The sequence below is a fragment of the Perissodus microlepis genome, chromosome 15 (genome assembly GCF_051167445.1).
Source record: "Perissodus microlepis isolate ML-2025 ecotype Zambia chromosome 15, ASM5116744v1, whole genome shotgun sequence".
NCBI lineage: Eukaryota > Metazoa > Chordata > Actinopteri > Cichliformes > Cichlidae > Perissodus > Perissodus microlepis.
Window position 1 is genome coordinate 22,365,886 of NC_140475.1, and position 21,548 is coordinate 22,387,433.

General features: G+C 39.5%; 2 protein-coding genes across 2 annotated transcripts; one reads left to right on the top strand and one right to left on the bottom strand.

Moving 5' to 3' along the window:
- Window positions 1-4,810: 4,810 nt before the first annotated feature.
- On the bottom strand, window positions 4,811-13,783 carry pex3 (peroxisomal biogenesis factor 3). Its single transcript, XM_084953753.1, has 12 exons — window positions 13,576-13,783; window positions 11,680-11,811; window positions 11,503-11,584; window positions 11,237-11,280; window positions 10,970-11,091; window positions 10,243-10,309; window positions 10,093-10,147; window positions 9,763-9,901; window positions 9,606-9,676; window positions 9,390-9,512; window positions 8,265-8,361; window positions 4,811-7,623 (listed from the first exon to the last, which is right to left on the bottom strand). The coding sequence occupies exons 1-12, from the start codon at window positions 13,646-13,648 to the stop codon at window positions 7,540-7,542; spliced, it is 1,089 nt and encodes a 362-aa protein (XP_084809879.1). The 5' UTR covers window positions 13,649-13,783; the 3' UTR covers window positions 4,811-7,539.
- Window positions 13,784-14,281: 498 nt separating this feature from the next.
- On the top strand, window positions 14,282-18,258 carry adat2 (adenosine deaminase tRNA specific 2). The gene is made up of 6 exons (XM_084954132.1): window positions 14,282-14,540; window positions 16,109-16,213; window positions 17,363-17,513; window positions 17,592-17,698; window positions 17,900-17,972; window positions 18,145-18,258. Exons 1-6 carry the CDS (start codon window positions 14,445-14,447, stop codon window positions 18,171-18,173), a joined length of 561 nt encoding a protein of 186 aa, XP_084810258.1. The 5' UTR covers window positions 14,282-14,444; the 3' UTR covers window positions 18,174-18,258.
- Window positions 18,259-21,548: the final 3,290 nt, after the last annotated feature.

The window sequence follows — 21,548 nt, forward strand, 5'->3', positions numbered from 1 at the left end:
GTTCAACACAGCAAAACAGGTTCAGCTCAATATGGCCGCTCACCACATGACTGTTTGTCACAGTTTGAACTCTTGCAGCGGCCCTGTTTGTTCCTGCTCCACGCTGAGACTGTCTTTGTCCTGTTTGTGGTACAGAAATGGAAATCCCCTTGTTGTTGAGTTAAAGTCTGACCCGGTTCATGTTTCTGCATGATGATAGTCACGCCTGAACTCTCAACCCTCATTGCAACAGAGGAACAGGTAGTTCCTCTGAAAATACATGCTGCAAGGGTATGTGGAAATTCTGCCACACTTAAATCGAGGAACAGAGAAAATTGCTTCAGTCTGTGCAGTTGTCTGACTTCAAATGCTAGATAAAATTATCTCTAAAAGTCTTTATCTCTACCTTACAAAAAAAACTCTTCCGACATTTTTTTTTATTCTAATTTGATATTTCAAAGTACATCTTTTGAAAATTGGGGTGCCCATTCATTTATTTATATTTTTGTTTTTGAATGTGGCCTCCAAAGTGTGAGCAGTTACCCCAACGTGTAAAACCCCCGAACAAAAACACTGTTCCCTCACCTCCCTCTGTGAGGGAACAGTACTAACCTATGTTCTGAATAATTTAACTTAAACAATCAGTGAAACAGTAAAAGTTTTTTCATATTTAGATTAATTCAATCTAATTTTATGCATTTATTCATACATTAGATCCCTAAAAGAGTACACAGTTACGAGGTCCAGTGGTTACTCCTACTTAGCCTAATTCCTTTGTTTCCATTTACTGTAAATTAACTGAGTTGCTCAGTTTGTTGTAATGTATCATTTTATTATTTTAACCATTTAATCCACCCACACCCAAAGGACAAAAAGGGCTCATATTCTCTCCTCCATATAAGGGAAAATGTTCAGGTCAGAGGAGAAGATGAAGTCATGTTGACTCACACTCCACCAGGAAGAAAATGAATGTCATTATGTGTGTCAGTTACACACACACACACACACACACACACACACACACACACTAACACACACACACACACACACACACGACTTTAAAAAGATTTTTGATTAAAATCCCAAAAGGACACCACAGCACTGGAATATTAGAAATCAATCTGAGTGAGGTTGATGATCGATTGGTGTTTTGATTGTTCCTGCTTCCTCACAGCTGACCCTTGTACTTGTGTGCAGCCGTGCCTCTTTTGTTTTCCCTGCTGCTGATGTTTAGTCTGCTGTTTTTTTCCCCACTGTTTGCACTTCTTGCACTTTTATTTAGATAAGAAGAGTGCTCACAACAGTATTCAAATCTTCTGCCAGCTGGTGATCTCAACACTTGTGCAACAGCCGATTCATCGATTATTTTGATAGACGGTATACAAAAATAACCCCCCACCTGGACCTTGGGTTATCTGGAACTGTGGTGACACATGGAGGCAGGTAAACATTTACGAATTTAGCTGACTCCGGAGCCTTTCTCTCCAGTTGTCTGTCAAGTCTGGAACAGAGACTGAGGTTAGATATGTGAAACTTTAATTTAAAAGCTCAAACTTGGGAAACATGTGAATCAGTTAAGATCTGTCCCTCAGTTGACCTACAGATCGAAACACTTCCTCCACCCAGAAAGCAGACAGCCTAGAGGTTACTGAGTTTCTTAGCAGGAAGTTTTCTGTTAGTATCTGGCTTAGTTTAAGAGTAATCTTTTCTGTCTGTAGTTTGACATTTAAATTCAAAACATGATGCATAAGCGGAAATGAGTATCGGGGAAATATGTCTACATAATGTTTGTACTGTAATTACATTAACTTGCCTCACAACCTTTAGTATACGCTTCTAAGTGAATTCAAACTATTTGTGAGAGCTAACCTTTCACTTTCTTTAAATGAATCTCTTTAAACAAGCATCATCGTCATTGTGCTATGACTGGTGTCATTGCAAATACTATGGCGTTTTCAATGAGACAGTCCAATAACAGCATTCTGACTAAATAGACTTGCTATGAAGTTTTCTGAAAAAGCTCAAAATGGCACTCAAATGGGAAATTTTCTGTATTTTCTGCCATACTGTTAAAAAGATGGATGCTCTTTCTGAACATGGAAAAGTTTCAAATAATGAGGTGAACAAGTAATCGCTGTGAGCAAAATGCACGGGCTTCAGGCTGCTGTAAATGCCCAGTTTCAGCCATTTTTTTTTTACTCTTTGTGCTCTGTCATGTCAGAGTTAGAGGATATATCCCTAATAAGGTCAGCTCTGGCTGTGAATGTGGAAGCCCCACTCACAAGCTGTTTGAATTTTCTTTGTAAAGTGGAGGCAGCCAGAACAAAAAGCTTAAAGGTTTGTTGCCTTTTGAGATCCAAGCCCAGCCTTTTCCTTTGGCACTAATGATTTTTCTGTGGAAATACCTTAAACTAGTTCTGGCACCAACACCATATTCACAGACAAAGACAGATCCTTAATAACAACAAAAGTAAAAGTACTTAAAAAGCTTGAGTAGAGTGTGACGTGGGTATTTATCAATATCTACAGGCGGATCAAATATTAATGAAAACTAAAGGTGGGACATTAGCAAGACAGATGGTTAAACTTTGTAGATTTAATCAATCAAGTGATTTCTCAGAGATACTAATCTGGTGCTGATGGAACATGCATCTGTTCAGCATTACAGTTTTATTACACTGGACGTGGCAGGAGGTCCCCTCTCAATCATCAACGCTTTCATTAGTGATGAATTATTAAAATGAGTTATTGAAACTTTCATATGTCTTACATGTTGGCCGAGGTGATTAGCTAGACAAAAGTATCTGTTATAACTGAATGCGAGTGCTGATCTACTTGGTAATGCTAGTTGTTTCCACACAAAGTCTACATAGTAACTGATCTCAGAACTGTGAAAGCAGAGCCAGCAGCAGCTTGCCTAGCATGATAGTGTCCTGTCAGTTTCCTGTCAAACACCAGAGGCTTATGCACATGGACAAACAACCAGAAAAAGAAGCTGGCCTCTCATCTTCAGAAGCTTCATTTATTTTTAATGCCGATCGTGGCTCAAGAGTTGGGAGTTCGCCTTGTAATCGGAAGGTTGCCGGTTCGAGCCCCGGCTTGGACAGTCTCGGTCGTTGTGTCCTTGGGCAAGACACTTCACCCGTTGCCTACTGGTGGTGGTCAGAGGTGTCCGGCAGCCTCGCCTCTGTCAGTGCGCCCCAGGGTGGCTGTGGCTACAATGTAGCTTGCCATCACCAGTGTGTGAATGTGTGTGTGAATGGGTGGATGACTGGTTGTGTAAAGCGCTTTGGGGTCCTTAGGGACTAGTAAAGCGCTATACAAATACAGGCCATTTACCATTTAATGGGATACAGACATGCCCATGGGAACGCCTACCTCAATCAGATTTCAGAAGCTCTGTAATCAAGCGGAAATAATTTTGCTTGCAGAGAAATGGCCGACTGTGGCCACAAGATGGCAGTAATGAAAAAGGTGGTAAATATGCAATAGCGAAGCTTTACGATGATGCTTGAGATGAAACGAGAGAGATCGTTTTATTTTAATTGATGTTTATTTTTACATCTCACTAGATAAGCACTGCTTGCTTTGATGGAAAGTCACTTGTACCCTTGTCTAAATATTGTTGGCTTCCACCCAAAGCAAAAAACAAAAGACTTGGCAGTGCGCTGGAGCATAGCGCTGGCTGTGTCAATCTTTTATGCTGTCTGTGCAAAACTCCAATATGGGAATTGCAAAAATCACTGGGTGATCAAGGTGGCAACACTTCTTATTAGATACTAGTTAGTGATGTTCCTTTCTGCTTTCTATGTGGAGTTTGCATGTTGCCCTTGTACCCAAATAGATTTACGCCAAACATGTCCATGTTAGGTTAACCAATTATTCTAAATTGACTATATGGAGTAGATAACGTGCTGTGTGACTCTAGATTAAAAATCTAATTCTAACCATAAAGTCACTTTGAGTGGTCGGTAAGACTAAATCAGTGCTACAAAATGTGGTCGATGAAGTCGATGGCACTGGTTCTAAATTGAGCAATAGTGGAAAAGGGTTTTAGTCTTGTGTTTTCCATTTTGGTTGGAATAGTTGCACATTATAACCACACTCTGATTTTCCAAAACTCCAAAGCTTAACTCGAGCGTTTATGATGGGTTTGATATGTTCGAGGGCATGTGAGCTGTAATCTCTTCAACTTTCTCTGATCAGATTTAACCTTCAGGTCATAATAAACTGTATCAGATCTGTGAGTAAACTTACACTTCTATCAAACTAAATACAGACAACATTACATCAAGTTGGCAAATAGAAAAATTCAAACTCTGATGAAAAAGTTAATCCACATACTACATCTGAATAATAATAATGACAATATTTAATCTGCTTTCTCCTTTTGTCTTAATTTTCAGTGTGACCAACTTTTTTCACATCATAATGCAAGTTCAGCCAGCCTTATCGTGGTTTGCAATGCAAGAAAGCAATGAGCTGGGCTTTTAATAGCACACACGAAGAAGCTGTCTCAATCTATCCATAAGACTACAGTGGAAACAAGATAATGTGACTGTGATTACAAAATGTTTTATTTCTATTTTAGGAAAATCTTTCCACTAAAGTAAGTAATTAAAAGATTATTTCATCCTTTCATACGTCACAAGAGTCACAATTTTTAACAGCCACAATGATCATTTTCCAATACCAGCATTTTCCAACATGTGGGATCTTATCTGAGGATGATAAGAGCCCACAGTAGAGTGCCCCCTAGTGGCACAAAAACTCCATGACAATTTCCAGTTTGAACCTTTTAAAATACACAAAAGAAAGACAGTATATGAAATCACGTGTCATATGTATTATCTCTTTAATAAATTGATACAAACATACATTTCAGCTGTCATTCAGGACATTATGCTTCAAAAAGGCATAACATCTGTGATTAAATACAGAGTTTTACATTCTCACCCTGCTGCGTTTATTATGCAACTCGGGAACCAGGAACTAAGTTAGTCGGACTGTCACCTGATGTTTCCTCATCTTCTGAGAAGGAAACCAAGTGAAAAATCTGCCTTGACAAACAATTAGTGGAAAGTCTGACTCGACTAAGTTTTTCTCCATTACAGCTGCAGGAGCATTTCAGGTCATCAAAAGTGATCCCCAACTTTGCTTAAATTAAGACTTTTAGGAGGAGAGATTTTTATGCAGCAGATACGAGAGTGAATACACCTGGCTGGATGTTGTAAATTCTTGCAATCAAAGCCAGATGAGACATAACATATCACACATCATATGAAAACTGTGATGGAGACAGAATTCAAAACTGAAATCTGGCACTGACTTCTCAGGAAGAATTCTTGAAGCCAGGAGTTTTGATACTGATTAAATCAAACACCTTCAACTATCAGCGATCTCATTCCTCTCAGTGAAATAGTGACTCATAGGGGCTCAAAGTGCAGTATTTGTCACTGTTCTACCTACACGATCAGCTGATCAGGTGTGACTATTTCTTTTAAACTCTCTTTTGCACATGCACTTCTTCCTCCCCTCAACCCGATGGCATCTCAGTGTCAGCTTCACATCTAAAAGCAAACAGAGGCTGCTCCTTTGTAAAACTGCAATCATACCAGCTCCTAACTAGTATTCATTTTAACAAGACTGCATGCATGCTGCCATACTAACGGAAAGGCATATACAAGATCTCTTGTGCATCCTTCTGAGTTGCTTGTGAGTTAGACTTCATAAAACAATTCATCTCACAAACTCCGTTTCTGATTTACAGGATGAATTTTTACTGTTTCAAAAATACAAAAGACATTTCTTTCTCAGAGGACAGCCCAGGGGTAGGTACACCATCCAACATTCAAAGGTGTGGTTACACTTTTCTAGAAACAATGCAAACAACACACAAAGAGTGCAAAGGTTCGTCTGCCCTTGTTGCAAATGCACACACTGCTGCTCTTTCCATCACTGTGAGAGGTATGCACAAATAAAGCAGTGAGGTACTTTGATGTAAAAGTGTCACTTTACCAGACTGATGAAACGCGCCCATGTCTCAGAAAAGGGCCCGATGTAGCATGTGTAGGCAGAGAGTGAAAATATGTAGCACAGCAGGACGACAGGAGAAAGATTGGGCTTTGAATAACAGTCCTGTTGTGTCTCTACAGATGAGTCTAAAGCCAAGTGGTCAAATACATATGAGCATAAGAAAAATGGGAAAGATTAGAAAGATTTTGCACCAAAAATAACATTAACTTGAAATTAATGAGAAAAATATCTGTTCCATTTAAATAAAATGATGCTGCATTTTCACAAAGACCAGAATATTATACCAATAATATAAAGAATCAAAAGACGAGGGACTTCAAAACAGGGGAAGCAACTTCATGTGAAGCTAAAGGTTGGAAATAAGCATATAAACAGTTGAAGAAGTCCAGACACCTTCTGGACAACAAAGGAACTGCAGAAGTTAGAGTTAAAAGAGCCTCCAAAACAGATTTGTAGCATGAAATCAGATTAAAATTCAAGGAAGTCTTCATGTAATTTATAGCTCCATATTAAAAAAAAAACCAGTTAACTACACTGGGTGTGTCCAGGATGAAAGACAAGATTGGCATGTCTCAGCTATGCACACGGTCTCTTTCCGTAGCTATATACACTGGATTACAGCATTGGTGACATACGACTGTCACTCCCAGCCTGTCATGCTTCACACATATCCCGTTGTGGAGCGCCCCATTTTAACCCAAACCACCACGTCTTTTCCTAAGACCAGCCGAATGAATTTTAGTGCCCAAACTCAACCAGTAAATAAGAGTGAAAACGTGAAAAAGGTCCAGAGGTGACACAAACCACCGTCCACTGACTGATCAACCTGTGACCAGAGACCTTACGCCATCAGCACCCATCAAACCTCCCAATGTTTGTAGAGCTCTAAAAATGGGTCATTTACTGTCATTCCATCACCACGTGACACTCCCAGAATGAAAACAAACATACAGATTTAACTATCCATGACATTTTCATTAGCTTCTTCATCCAAGTTTGAGTTGAAATATTATGAAAACACCATCTGCTTCAGCACCCCCACAATAAAAATACTGATTAATAACAATAATAGAAATGTGTCCACACCTGACCAATCTTGCAAACAGGCCACTACAGAAGTTTGAACAGAAAAAGAGAAACACACTGTAAACTCTTCTGATCTTCAAACACACAGCTGAGGTGCAGAGCAAACAAAAGCCACCTTACTGGGTTAAATGGGACTCCAGTTCCCAAGCAGCAGTGGTCCTAAAGTTGACTGCAGGCTCTGCTCTGACTAAAGACTCAGTGGAGGTCTCATCTTCCTCCTCCCGTTTGGTAATTTGTCACGGCGCTGAGCTTGAACACCCCTGCTGACCTGCCGTGGCCACAAATCACGAAGTGAGAAGTTTGCGAGATGCTGAGGAGGAAAAGTGTCTCAGGAGGAGCTGACAATCCAGGACTTTAATAATCTCCATTTTCATCCCACTCTTCTTCCTCTCGAATCCTCCCTCTCCTTCTCCTCCTCATCTCGTCAAATCCAGACGATTACTTCTGCAGCTCCTGCGGCGTGCTGAAGGTCTCGTAGACATTGGCTGCAAACTCCTTCACCTGGTCGTTCATCAGCAGCTCCTGCAGAGATCGCACAGATTTAAACATGTTTGATTAACATACAACCAAGTTTGTAAGAAAATAAAAGTGAAAATAAACAAATCTCTCAGTTAAACAATGCAATATGTTGTCTTTCTACAATTTTTTATTTAGTAAAGGATATAAATGATTTGGTCTTATTTACATGTTACACAAATCCTAACTTTTTTGGAAATAAAAAAAAAATATATATATATACTCAGACAATCCTCTTAAATAATTTCAATCAAAATAAAGGTTTGATAAAGAGCCCAAAAGTGCAGATGAATAAGAACTAAATAATCTAAGAGTGTTTGAAACACATTAAAGAAAGTGAAACGGATCGTGCAAGATTAAAGATTTCATAATCAATCTGACAGTGATTCTCTAGAACTCATTAACATGTGTATTCTGAAATGAGAGCTGCACCTGTCAGCAGATTGGAACATGTTTGAACATTACGCTCCCAACAGTAAAGAAAATCAAAAAGCAAACGGTGTGGACAATGACCGATTGACAGATAACTAACAGCTACAGCAGCTGCCTGTGCCAACTGTTTCACCCTGAATCTGGCTGTTTGCCATTCTGAAATACTGCACATCGCTCTGATACAGTTCACTCCACCGTCTGGTGTTCGATGTTACCTGAACAAAGTGACTCGGGGTCTCGCTGCAGATGGTGTTGATCTGACCGTTGATGATGGGGATGATCTTTGCCAGCGGCAGACTGACTGCAGACAGACTGAACACACAAACACAGAAAAAGACAGCAAAGTTAAGGTAATGCCCACTTCATGCTAATGTTTGCTGGGAAATAAGAACAAGGACAAAAAAAACCCACCCACCTCATAACACTTAATATGTGTATAAGGAGTGTCTTTTACATTACATTACACATGGCCGGCATTTATGTTCAGACAAAACCGAGGAGTGACCACGAGCTAAACAGAATCATATCTAACAACCCCAAACAACCGAAGCACATTAGATGTTAATATAGTCCTCCTGAACAGGTAGGACTATATTAATGTCCATTTTGGCATTCCAAAAGGAAAAGCTTAAAAAGAACTATCGAAGTACACGTCTGAGACCTGACTTGAATGTTAACATCTTCTAAATCATTATGTGCATTTTCAGTTTCAGCTTGTGAAACTGGCTCTCTGGTTACCTGTCTAAATCACTGCGTCAACCCATACTTAATATATGCCCTGGTGAGGAGCAGGTTATGCTCAGAGGTTTCGTTTAAAATCGCCAGGAGGGCCCACATTTTCTTATTCTTATATTCGCAGCACATTTTAAATGCAATATCGATTCTCTGCTGGAGGGACATTTTTTTAAGTGCAAGCTGTTAAGCCATACTTTACTAAAACCACTGAATGAAGTACAGATTGAACGCTGTAATGTCACAGGAATGAAATTGTATAAATGTATTTATATTTGATGGTAATCTGCTGCTTGGTCTGTTTAACACTGCTGGAACTGCAGCTTCTTGAATGCAGGACACATAGGGATTATTTTGTGTGGAAGAATATGAAGTGCCCCATTTTATGTGAGCAGAATGAAGCAGTTGTCAAGCCAACGAAGCCAAAGAAAGCCCGGCGTTATTGAAATTTTTTCATAGTGTAACCCTCAGGTCACCAAACTCCAGTGACAGAATAATAATATCTCCAGCTGCTATCACATATGTAGGGATTTAATAAGATTTCTCCATGTTTCAAATGCAAATGATAGCAGTAAAACAAATAAATAAAACAGGTGTCAATGGCTTACCTATCAGGTGCACAGCTGGGGGCAGAGTCACTTGGAGGCAGGCGGAAGAACTCAGCCAGGTTGTCACAGAGACGGGAGAAACCTCGGTTCAGACAGACTTTGAGGACAGTGGTGAAGTCTGGACTGAAGTCAGACACAAAAAGCAGAAATTCACCTTTCACAGGAGCACAAACACAATCTTGTTAAAGCATACCTACAAACAGGTGTGTCATTTACCTATCCAGCATGTCTCTAGTCTCGTTAAGCAGCTTTATGGTCATAATGTCATTCTCTGTGAGCCCGCACGCCTACAGAAGCAGAAGAAAAGAGATCTGTAAGACTCTGTAATGGGTTTTCCTGTGAAAGGCAGTGTAAATCTGCTTTGAGCAGTCACCTGATCGGCCAGCACGTTCTCGTCATCTGCCAGCAGGTACCAGGACAGAGACCGCCTCGAGCTGGCCTCCACCTCTGCTCTGATCCAGTTCAGCTGCTGCTCCAACTCCAGCAGAGACCAGGTCTCCTTCAGAGACATGCTGGAGATGAGAAATAAACCACGTTGATGTTTTGATGATTGATTTTTTAATTTAAAAGATGCACAACAAAGATCAATACAAAGAATTTGTTCCACATTGTTTTTACCAGCCTAAGCTAAGTTGTTAATAACTTGTTCTGTTGCTTTATAGATCACTGATGGATAATGAAGAGAATAATTGTTGCAGATCACCTTCCCAGTGAGCTCTGTACCGCCTTCTTCACTACTGTTATCAGCTCTGTCAAACCTAGTGTGAGACAGAAGTCTGTTACTACAAGAGTCCTGCACTGACAGATGGAAACAAGGATTTTACAGTTTTCTGCTTTTGTGTCAGTGCTATACCGTCTCCCAGTAGGTGCTGGATACTTGACAAGTACTGCTGCTGGACGTCTGGGGGGGCAAGAGGGGTCTGCAAGCAGACACACACACACATATCTGGATATTGATTCAAACATTTTCACACAAACCTTAGATAATCTTTCATTTTACAACAGGAAACAGGTTTCTGGTGCAGGAGTCAGTACACAGGATGAGTATTTCCTAGCTGTGGGTACACCAAAATATTACCCGTCTTACTCTCAGACTGACGCAAATCAGCATAACTGGACACAAACTGGGAACTAGCAGGTCAGAAATGGGCATTCTCACATTCTCATATCACTGACAGATGTGGGAAATATTTTCTGACATGTACCACCCACCCAAACAATGTCCACCCTCCCAGTGGACGTGTATGGAGCATGACAAAGAACCCAAGGCTTTGCACTGGGCTCCAAACTCTCCAACAGACAAACCACCCCACAATTCATCACCTCAGTGTGGCAGAAACTGCAGGACAGCCCGAGAGGTTCACAACAGGTCAGGGCTTGTTTGGGGAAACCAGGTAATGTTTAAAAAGGTGTATTTTTTATGATCATGGATAAATATTATCAGACCGATATTTAACCTGTCTAATATGTATCTCTCTTTCCAAACAGTTTCCAAAGTTCTCAAAACTCCTGACACAGTGAGCTGCAGCTGATCATTTTGCACATAGTCAATCAGTTCTAGGAATCACTGTGCTCCTCACCGTTGTGCTCTTTCCCACTGAGTTATCCAGGTACAGGTATCCTCCAATGATGTTCAGCTGGACTCTCAGTAAAACCACCAGCATACAGGTGCTGTACACCGCCACAACTGTGCGTGTAAAACCTGAAAGAAACGACAAGTTCTGTTATCATATTTTAAGTTTTCTTATGTTTGTTTTTAAATCCAATAAGTCATTTATTAGATTATTTAGAGGCATTTAGATTTTACTCAGATACACTCAGTGACATCTGAACTGAAAAACACTTACTGATGATCTTTAAATCTTCCCAGATCTCCAGTTTATTAGCCGGTCTGTAAAGTAGATGTGAATGAGGGAAATGGTCGTCAGCTACTGTACACATTTATTTCACTACATGAACTTGTGCTAATTTCAAAATTAAATGTTTTCCTCAAGAATAAAATCAACAACTGCAATAATCAACATAAAATAACGAACAAAAGAAAAATGTAGCCTTAAATAATAAACTTGTGTACTACTACTGTTTGACCGAGTTAAAGAAGCTTTTTCCTCACTTGGACTTGAGTAGTGTTGTGAGACTTTCTGAGTTGAGTTGCGTGACGATGGCTTCTTTGAGCGCTGGGAGCATGGACAGCACTGCAACACACATTTAAATCTTTCACTGTAGTGTTTGGTCCTCACCTTTTTCTGTCAACTGTTAGTCATAACCAGGTCAAGTGTAAAATAATTACCAGTCATGTTGCAGGTCCTCTGGTTGCTCTCGAAGTGGAACTGTCTTCTGGCCTGAGCAATGTACTCTGTAGCCTCCCTCTCTTGGATCTCACTGAACTTCTTCTGGGCATATTTACCTAGAAGGTATACGCCTGAGGAGGGACGCAGAGAGCACAATGAGGTCACATTAAATGCAGAAAACTATCCTTGGCTTTGGTACGATGCAAAAGCTAACCAGGATTTGCCCTGCAGATATTTATGACATGGAATAATACCAGAGGGCTGTACTTTCAGTAGCAGATTTACAGACTTGTGACAAATTAAAGGTGTTGAATCACTGTGTAAAATGTAACAGCTGAAATGAGCCTTGAAATGGATTCTCCAAGTTTCTCCAGTGCAAGGATAAGTTGTCCTGCAGGCAGCCCTGTGGAAGCACTGCTTTCAAGATCACCCTTTGGTAAAGGTATTACCTCTAAGATGTACCATTTACTGCAAGATCAGTTAGCTGACCCTCTTTCCAAAGTTAAAGGTTGTTGGGCCCAAGATCTGGCAGTGGACAGATCTCCAGCTGAATGGGAGTCATGTCTTCATAATGTTAATACCATGTATAAGGAAATAGGCAGCAGATTTATCCAGTTAAAGATAATCCACAGGTGGCATTGAACACTGCAACAATTGCACAAATGGAATTTGATTCAATGGACAATTGCTGGAGATGTGATGGCCAGGATGCCTCGACTCTACATATTCTATATTCTATATATACTTTGGGACTGGTGGGAAAATATCATGGAGGTCCTTTTTAGTGTTCTGAAAAGAAGATTTCACGTCTCACCAAAACTGTCCATGCTTGGTATAACCACAGGACTTTCTAACTGCGACTTCTCCCCCGATAATAAAAAACGGATCATCCTGGCCCTTACTACGGCTAAGCAGGTCTGACACTGGCGGGAAACGCGCCCCCCTCCCCAGGAAGAATGGTTGACGACAATGGTTAAATTGGCATCCTACGAAAAAATGACTTATGGTTTATTAGACAAACTTTATCAGTATAACTGTATTTGGTCTCCTTTTACTAGCTGGCTTTCTGCAACTTGAGGTGCATAGGGAATGAAGGAGTGGTGGGTGTGGGGTCTGGTGCGTGAAAATAGAGTGTAATAAATGTAATTTTTCTTGTCTTGTTTATATTTAAAGTTTAAAAATAAAAATGTTGAAACAAAAAAAAGGTGGTCATTCAGAAAAACTTGCACTGCAGGTACTCTTGCCTCCTGATGCCACTGCCTACTATCTCTGACACCCCCCTATTTACCACTCTCAGTTTTAAACCAGTAAAGTCAAATAGCCACCGGATCCCACTTACAAATGTGTGCCTATGTTACGACTTGCTGCAGATGCTGTAGCTTATCAATTAATATGGTAAGTGAGACTGAAATTTCCATAATGCCACGTGAGATAAAATTAATTAAGTGTACGCTGGCCTTTTAAACACGAATAATGAACAGCTACACCAAACTTCATTCATTTGTTGGCTATTTACAGAGCCCCAAATAAAATACACGGTAAGACCTCCAATGAAAAGTATTTAACTTAGTAATCAACTACCACATAAAGCAGTGTTAATTTCGGTGAAACTAGCTGGTTTCCTAAAAAGGTCTTTTCAATGCAAACACACCTTGTGGGTTGTTAAAAAAAACAGGGTAGTTTCACTAAATATTCTGCGGCACGATGGAGAAAACAAATTCCGAATAAAGCAAATACCATTCTTTTTTGATGCTTTTGAAATATGGGTTAGCGTGCATTTCTTCTGTCTTTATTTTACAGGGGGATAAAAAGCCCAGTCTAAAGGCTGTTCTGCGGAGTCTGGCGTGTTGCTGCAGTCTTGCATTAGCACGGCGGCTAACAGGAACATGACTTACCTCCAATTAGCGCTCCGGTGAAAATAAATTTCTTTTTATGGCGTTTTATAAAATTCCACGCAGACGAAAACATCCTCGGACAGAGAGAGGGCCACCAACTAAAACAACAAAAACTCTATTTCTAAATTCTTTCTTACTATTTTACGGACATGTTTCGGGTAGCAGCTTGCTAACTCTCAAAAGTGCCAAAGTACTTTGGTCATGGTAACTATTGTAATGACTTCCGGTTATCTATGTCAAAATAAAACCACAAGTCGAACTACAGTAATCATAAAGTGACTTTGTGTCTGCAACGAGGCTCCTGGAAACATTCTTATTTATTTAGGCAAGGAAGAAACACTTAATATTTTTAAATGCATTTAAAATATACAATACAATGCAATATACCAATGCACATACAAGCTTTGCAAAACTGAGCCACAAATTTTAAAATAAAATATTTCAAAATTTGACGAAAACAAAAATGAATATCTAATATATAGATAGTTTTGAGACACTAGTTTGTCACCATCGTCAGACTGGTCTCTGAAGTAAAACACAATAGATTTTTTTTAATCTTATAAACGAATCGTATCGAGCCCTAAAAATTTAGTTTATCCCTGTATAAACTAAATTTTTGTTCTTTTATTTTTGGGGGTAAAATCGATAACATCCGGTTTAGATCCCTCCACAATAGTCATCAACTTGACGTCATTAGACCAGAACGAGCGTGGAGCGCAGGTGCAGCGAGTGGTCCGTCCAATATTATCTTCCCCCCCACCGGTGTGAGTTCGTTACATCGGCGCGGCAATGGGTAAAACAGGAATTAAAAATTAGCAGGTGTATTATATGCAGCTTTTTTATATTGAGTTTTGGTCACAGCAGTTGAAATGGGAACAGAGGAGGGTAGTAAAGAAGAGTCTGTGGAGCTGTTCTGTCCGAGTGAAGAGGAAATTGAGAGGTGGATGGCCAGAGCTTTTGACATGGTGAGTTCGTGTTTTTAATCACTCCGTTAACTCTTCAGCCAAGTCACGGCGACTTTGTTGTTTGTTTTGTAAAATTTGCAGTTTTAAAGTAATTATTTAATTTTCATTTAAACTACTCGGTATGTGAACTACGAAGTTTCTATTTTTTTATTTGCCTTATTGTATTGATTGAGGTATTGGTTATTTTTCTAGCTAATTTTATATAGTAATGCTACTTAGATGTCTTTATTTGCATTTCAGTTTTTCTGTTATAGACCTCTGATGCCCTTTTTCTGCTGTTTATCCAGGCTCTGATCATGTTTAGGGATTAAGTAGTGATATTATATACAGCTGGAAAAAAGTTTCTTTATAATAGTAAATAATAAATAATGTAAACATTTATCAGATGTGGTCACACAGGTGTCTCCGTGAACCTCGTGGATGTTTGTAGATAGCACTGTGATCTGTAGTAAACAGGTGGAAGAGAGTGTAATGAAAATCAGATAGAAAATCTGTGTGTGAATGAGAAAGAGATAAGTGTAATAGTCAAGGTAGACGAGTTTAAATACCTGAGGTCAACCATCCCAAGCAACAGACAGTGCACAAGAGAGATGAAGAAGAGAGTACAGCCAGGATGGAGCAGGTGGAGACAGAAGGTCAGCAGCAAGAGTAAAAGTGAAGGTAATGGTAGTGAGACCTGCTGTGATGGTTTGGAGATGTGGCACTGAGAAAAATACAGGAGGCCGAGCTGAAGATGCTCAGATTTTCAGTTGCAGTGAGCAGGATGCACAAGATTAGAAATCAGAGGGAAAGCTTAAGTATTTGGAGATAAAGAGGCAAGGCTGAGGTGGTTTGGACATGTGCAGAACATGTACTGGATAAAGGGTGTTGAATGCAGAGTTGCCAGGCAAGGCCACAGAGGAGGTTCATGGATGTAGTGAAAGAAGGGTTAGTATGGCAGAGGAGGATGATAGAGATGGCAGGAGGCAGATGATCCACTGTAATAACCCCTAAATCCTTAATAATTAGTGTATAATGTTAAAAATAATTTCATGTGCCTCCTTTATGATATTAAGAAATGTCTAAAAGTTTAATCTAGAGCAGCAGTCCCCAACCCCCGGGCCTCGGACCGGTACCGGTCCGTGAGTCGTTTGGTACCGGGCCGCGAGAGTTGAGGCTCAGGTGTGAAATGTATGGTTTTCAGTGTTTTTATCGGTTTTCAGCTTTATTTTGTTATCGTTTTTATCGTTTACTCGGTTTTCCTTGGTCTTTTCACGTGTGTTATGAATAAATTTTCTTTTTTTCGGTACTGGTACTAGTTTTATTTTGTTGTATTTATCCGCGACACCTTAAAGGCCGGTCCATGAAAATATTGTCGGGCATAAACCGGTCCGTGGCGCAAAAAAGGTTGGGGACCGCTGATCTAGAGAACCCTAAAGACACCACGCTCTCAAAGCTGTGAGCTGCAGCCAGAGATCTGTGCACAGGCGTATCGGGGATTTTTCTCTTCTGAAGTCCTTCTTAACACTAACCAATTTTCCATCTTTAGTTGCTTCCTGTTGACTGCCTTTTTAAATGTGTTGGTGCAGGCCAAAGAAGCTCTGGAGAATGGAGAGGTGCCTGTCGGATGTCTCATGGTCTACAAAGACGAAGTTGTGGGGAAGGGAAGGAATGAAGTCAATGAGACTAAAAATGTAGGCAAAATGTACAGCACATGACTGAAGTTATTTGTCTCTGCAAATGCAGATGTATGTATGAAAGGTCTTCTTTCTAAACTCATAAGTCAACAACTAAGACAAAGCAAAATGAATAAATTATAAAACTGATACAATAACTATTGGTGTGGAGGAAAGAAAAGAGGAGAAGAAGAAATAATATATTGGTATATTAAAATGTAACAAGTTCAATAGTTTGAACAATTATCTGTTCAAACTATTGAACAAACAGGTCCCAGAGGGTCTGGGTTAATGGTACTCTGTACAGTAATCCCCCACTGTGTAGTTTGCTTTGACCGACTTAATTAGTTTCTGTAATCTGCGAGTGTCAGATCAATCACTGATCAATATTTGTCCTTAAGTAAGCCGGTGACTCTGCAATAGTGAGTCCTCTGTGGCGTGTGGAGTGAGAGCCCATAACTGAGAAAATTCTTTCATGGTGTGACCAGTTTTCCTTCCAAGTAAATGTGGCTCAAACTAAGGAAAAGTCCCCGCTGTCCCTGCATCATGTCTGATGAAAGATGAGCAAAAGGCCGTGAACAGTGCAGAGATACATCTGGGCACTGTTCTTGATGAGAAAATAGATTTTGGATTTAAATATAGATGCTATATATATATATATATATATATATATATATATATATATATATACACACTTTGCTCCTTTTATTTGGTTGCTTGGGTCATTTTTGTCTGAGTAGCTTTATTTTTAAAGTCCATACAGGTACAGGAAATCCTTTCAGCTTTACATTTGAGTGCAAAGAGAGATGGTATCAAAAAGTGTTTTTACTGCTGAAGAAATTCGGAGTTGAAGCGTCACCTTATCTGGACTGAAGTGCAAAAAGTTCCCACCTGACCTCCACAGAATCAGCTGTGCTTTTTTGTTTAATGATTTCAGCCCATCTCATTAAATTACAAAGAGTCTTTTGTAAATTTTGAAAGTTTCAGGGCTGAACCTCTGTTTAAAAACTGCAACCAAATCAATTTAAAGCCACTCTAGTGGCTTTTGAGCATCAGTATGATGGGATATATCAGAGTTTCAATCAGCTGTTTAATGTTTAATGAAGTAGAGGAACAAATACCTGAGCGTCAACATGATACCTGAGGTTTGCATGGTGGTTTTTTCAGGCCACTCGGCACGCTGAGATGGTCGCTCTGGATCAGGTCCTGGACTGGTGTTGGCGTAGCAGCTTGGACGTGAAGAGCGTGTGCGAGCGGATAGCGCTGTACGTCACCGTGGAGCCGTGCATAATGTGTGCTGCAGCGCTGCGCATCCTCAGTATCCTCGCCTCACCTCTCTGCTAGTGTGTGTGTGTGTGTGTTGGGATTCAGTTGTTGTTCCTTTACCAGCTGTCAGACATCCCCGTGGTCGTGTATGGCTGCAGGAACGAGCGTTTCGGAGGCTGCGGCTCAGTCCTGGATGTCTCCTCTGCAGACCTGCCTCACACTGGGACCCAGTTCAAGGTCCGTGTTTGCTCCTGGTGTCTTTCTGGATTCTGCCTGCATGTTTGTGGAGTAGTTTGCGATTCCTGCAGCTGAGTTCAGAAATCTTTAGGCAAGCAGATCAGCTCTTTTTCAGAATGAGATGTTCAAGAGTTACATGAATGTAAAGTCCTTGTGTGGTGCAGTGTGTAGTGTGTATTATATGTGTGTGTGTGTGTTCAGTGTATTTCAGGTCACAGAGCAGAGGAAGCCGTAGACATGCTGAAGACTTTCTACAAACAGGAGAATCCAAATGGTGAAAAACAAAACCACTCTGCATGTCTTTTTTTTCTCCTCCCCACGCTCCATTATCAAAATGTTTTATATTTTCATACTTTACTGTTGCTTTTTTGCACCTTTGTTTCTTTTTTTACACTATTATTCCTTCTCTTCTTTTCTCACAGTGTTAAACTTTCTGTCTGTTTCAGCCCCCAAACCCAAAACAAGGAAGGAGTGATCTCCAAGAAACATCCTATTACAAGATTTTAATAGTTTTGTGTGGATTTTTTTATAATATTATTAATTAAATTATATTTTACATACATTTTTGTCTATTGCTTTTTTTTTTTACTATTTGTCTAATCTTTTACCTATTAATATGACATTAATAAAGGACATCTTATTTACAGTTATAATTTAGCATTAGTGTTTCTGTTCATGCAGACTGCCACCAGAGGGCGCTATAGACCAGCGGTCTTCCTGTCACTGAACCTCCACATAGAAGAAATAAAACTATAGTCTTTGGACTAATAAATACTATATTTAAAAGAAATTTATGATATTTTCCAAAAGTAAAGGCTCAAGAATGACAATAAGAAATCCTTTTTAGAAAGGAGGAGGCAAATCTTCACTGGATGTTGTGTGGGTGAACTTTACACGCTCTTTTCTCCGTCTTGCGTATTGATTTGTATCGTTTAGAAGCACACTCTTGGCCTGCTTCAGCTGTAAATGCGATGCATACCACTTCCTGTGATATTTTTCCGAGAACGAGTCAGGCAGTGTGAGAAACTAAGGAAGTGTGCCTGAGAGCGCTTCTCAACGGGAGTGACCTTCACAGCTGCTCGTATAAGAGAAACACACATGCTGACACAATTCAGCTCGTTTCACTTCCTCTCAGACACACACACACTCTGTGGTGTGTCAGTTGGTAGCATTAGCAGTTAGGTTGTATTGACAGTGTCTGCGTGTGCGTTGCTGGGTATGTGTGTCTGTTTCATGTGTCCTGCTGTTTTTATTCCTCCCCCTGGCTCAAAAAAGGGATTGATGGAATTTAAACTTTTTTGCACTTTCTTTTACTCTTTGTCTCTTCAAGGTTGTCACCACTTCCTTCCTGTCTCCTTCCTTCCTTTTTGTGGCTGATAACTTCCTTCCTTCCTTCTCCATTTCCGTCCTTTTATTTGTTAATTTCCCACCCCCCTTCTTTTCCATAATTTTGCAAAAGTAGTTTTTTGTCTTAAAACTTTCTTCTGCTTACCATCCTTTTTCTGCTTTTTTAATTTGCCACTCTCATTTTTTGCTATCTTAAAGTAGAAAGTTATTTTATGTCACTGCATAATAAAATAATAATAATGATGAAACAGAATAACATTGTGCTAACACGATCAAGCTGCATATAATACACCTTCTAATTAGCACTATGTAATAGACTAAGTGCTACATTTTAATCACCAAAACTGAAGCACAAACTTATTGAAGCTCAAAGCAGTTCATGTTATTTGTTACATAGTAATTCCATTAAAAATGCACCAAAAGCATAAATGTGACGTCCAGATCAGCGACTCTCTTTAGATAATAAGAGTTATAAGCTTTAGCAGTGATGCTTAGCAGACGGCTATCGCACATCAATAATCTAATATTCCATAACCGTTATATATATTGTATAATATATATAATTATACAATACAATAAATATGATTGTGTATTGAAAGTATAAATATATGTGTAATACTACTCTGTAGCCATGTCTCTTAACCTTAAGCTTTAATAAAAAAAAAAAAGTTCTCACTTGGCATCAAGAGTGAAATTAGCTCTACAGACAATAACTGTGTTTTGTGTCAGGCTGTATTTATTAGATTTATTACTCCTGCAGGTCTGGACATTTTAACATTGGAGTCTGTGGGGATTAAGTCACTTTTTGAAGTTTTCTAATTTTGTTTGTTAGTTTGTTTTTTTCCCCCATATACTTCTACACATGGCTTTCTGATGTGCTGTTTTGAAACTTTAAGATTTCTTAGACGTGACGAAGAGGGCCCTGATTGTTAAACTGGACGCTAATTGTCTAATTACTGACATCTCGTTAGCCAATGAGTATATCATTTTGATACTACCGCCAATCCTTCATTTTAAAACACAAGTATCATTTTCTAAACAGCTTTAATTTTTTTAGTCTATATGACTAAAAATGAGTGACTGAGCCAATAAACTCAGCAGGAAAGTATTTACGGGGGTGAAGTCAGAAAGCTGTTTTTCCACAGACTTCTACAGGACTGGAAGCTTTGTTTTGTTTTTGTTTTTTGCATTCACAGCTATCGCTTCATTTTTCCCTCCTACACTTCGACCAGTGATTCCCCAGTTGTGGGAATTCAACACGTAATCCAGGTAGGCTACGCTGCACAAAAAACTGTATTTATATTTATATATATTTATATGAATGAAGTTACACCTATGAAAGCTTTGCTGCTGACCTACAGATGAATCCTGTAGGATACACTTCTGTGATAAGATGCCTTTTATAGGGTGAATAAAATGCTTTCACTCTTCTACAGGATCAAATCCATTGGGATTAGTTCCCATATCAGTTGGGATACTGATATGGGAACTAATCCCAATACTTTCTGTATTTCAGCTTAAAATTGACTAGAAGGAAATTGAACTAATGAAACACAGCAGTGGGATTTGAAAATACTTATGTGCCATTATCACTCCTCTTCTCACCTGTTTGTATTGCTGAGCTTGTCATTAGTTGGAATTGAACTTAACTTGAAAATTAAAGCTGTTAATGGAGAATGAAGTTTTCATCAAGAGTCACAACTAAAGTTTGTTAAATTCCAAATGGCTGTTCTATAGAATCTAATTTTGTGCAAATGTTGGTGTCGCCTCCTGCTGGTCGTTAGAAAGAGTACAGGTTTCTGGCACGTTCACGTTTTGTCTTTCATTTACAGTCTGTGATCTTAGATGGTGTGATGTTTTAAACTGCCTTCTTCCTTTTTCTTTCTTGTGTTAGCAGTTCCTCACCAGTTAATTTACTTCAGCGTTTTTCCACTTCCTTTTATGACCTTGTTCACTTTCCCCTTCATTCCCCCTTACTATCTCTTCTATCATACAGGGGTTTTTTTTAATTTTCCACTTCCACTTTTTCGTTCCTTTTATTACAAACTTGTAAAATACATGCACACGTTCCCACAATATTTTTTTGTTTACTAAAATCATCACAAGAAGCAGCTGAGAATTTAAAGCTGCGTAGGTTTTCTCATGAACCCGTTTTCCTGAGGACACTGAGCTCACAGATACATCAGATATATCAGATACACAGTTCTTTGTATTCACGTGAAACACGTGCCTCAGTCCAGCTCCTCTCTTCTCGTTAGCATGTAAATATATGCTAATACATGCAGAGCAGAATATTCGAGAATGTTTTAATGTGTCACCTCAGAGTGGAGGAGTTGATGTGTTAATGAAGAGACAGCGCACACACACACAGAGCAGTGCAGGGTTGGCTGCGAGGCGCTAATGAACAGAGTGTGTTGTGTCAAACTCTCCTTTCCAAAACGACAGCGAGAGGAGTCTCACACAACCACACTTCTACACACACACACACACTGGAGAACACCAA

Bases quoted from the DNA above. Each gene is read 5' to 3' on its own strand.
- adat2 (XM_084954132.1), top strand. From the start codon at position 14,445: ATGGGAACAGAGGAGGGTAGTAAAGAAGAGTCTGTGGAGCTGTTCTGT. The intron at 14,541-16,108 runs GTGAGTTCGTGT...GTGTTGGTGCAG, and splicing joins TGGCCAGAGCTTTTGACATG to GCCAAAGAAGCTCTGGAGAA. The intron at 16,214-17,362 runs GTAGGCAAAATG...TGGTTTTTTCAG, and splicing joins AAGTCAATGAGACTAAAAAT to GCCACTCGGCACGCTGAGAT.
- pex3 (XM_084953753.1), bottom strand. From the start codon at position 13,648: ATGTTTTCGTCTGCGTGGAATTTTATAAAACGCCATAAAAAGAAATTT. The intron at 9,513-9,605 runs GTAAATGACACA...GTCTGACTTCAG, and splicing joins ACTAGAGACATGCTGGATAG to TCCAGACTTCACCACTGTCC. The intron at 8,362-9,389 runs GTAAGCCATTGA...TTGTGTGTTCAG, and splicing joins CCCAGCTGTGCACCTGATAG to TCTGTCTGCAGTCAGTCTGC.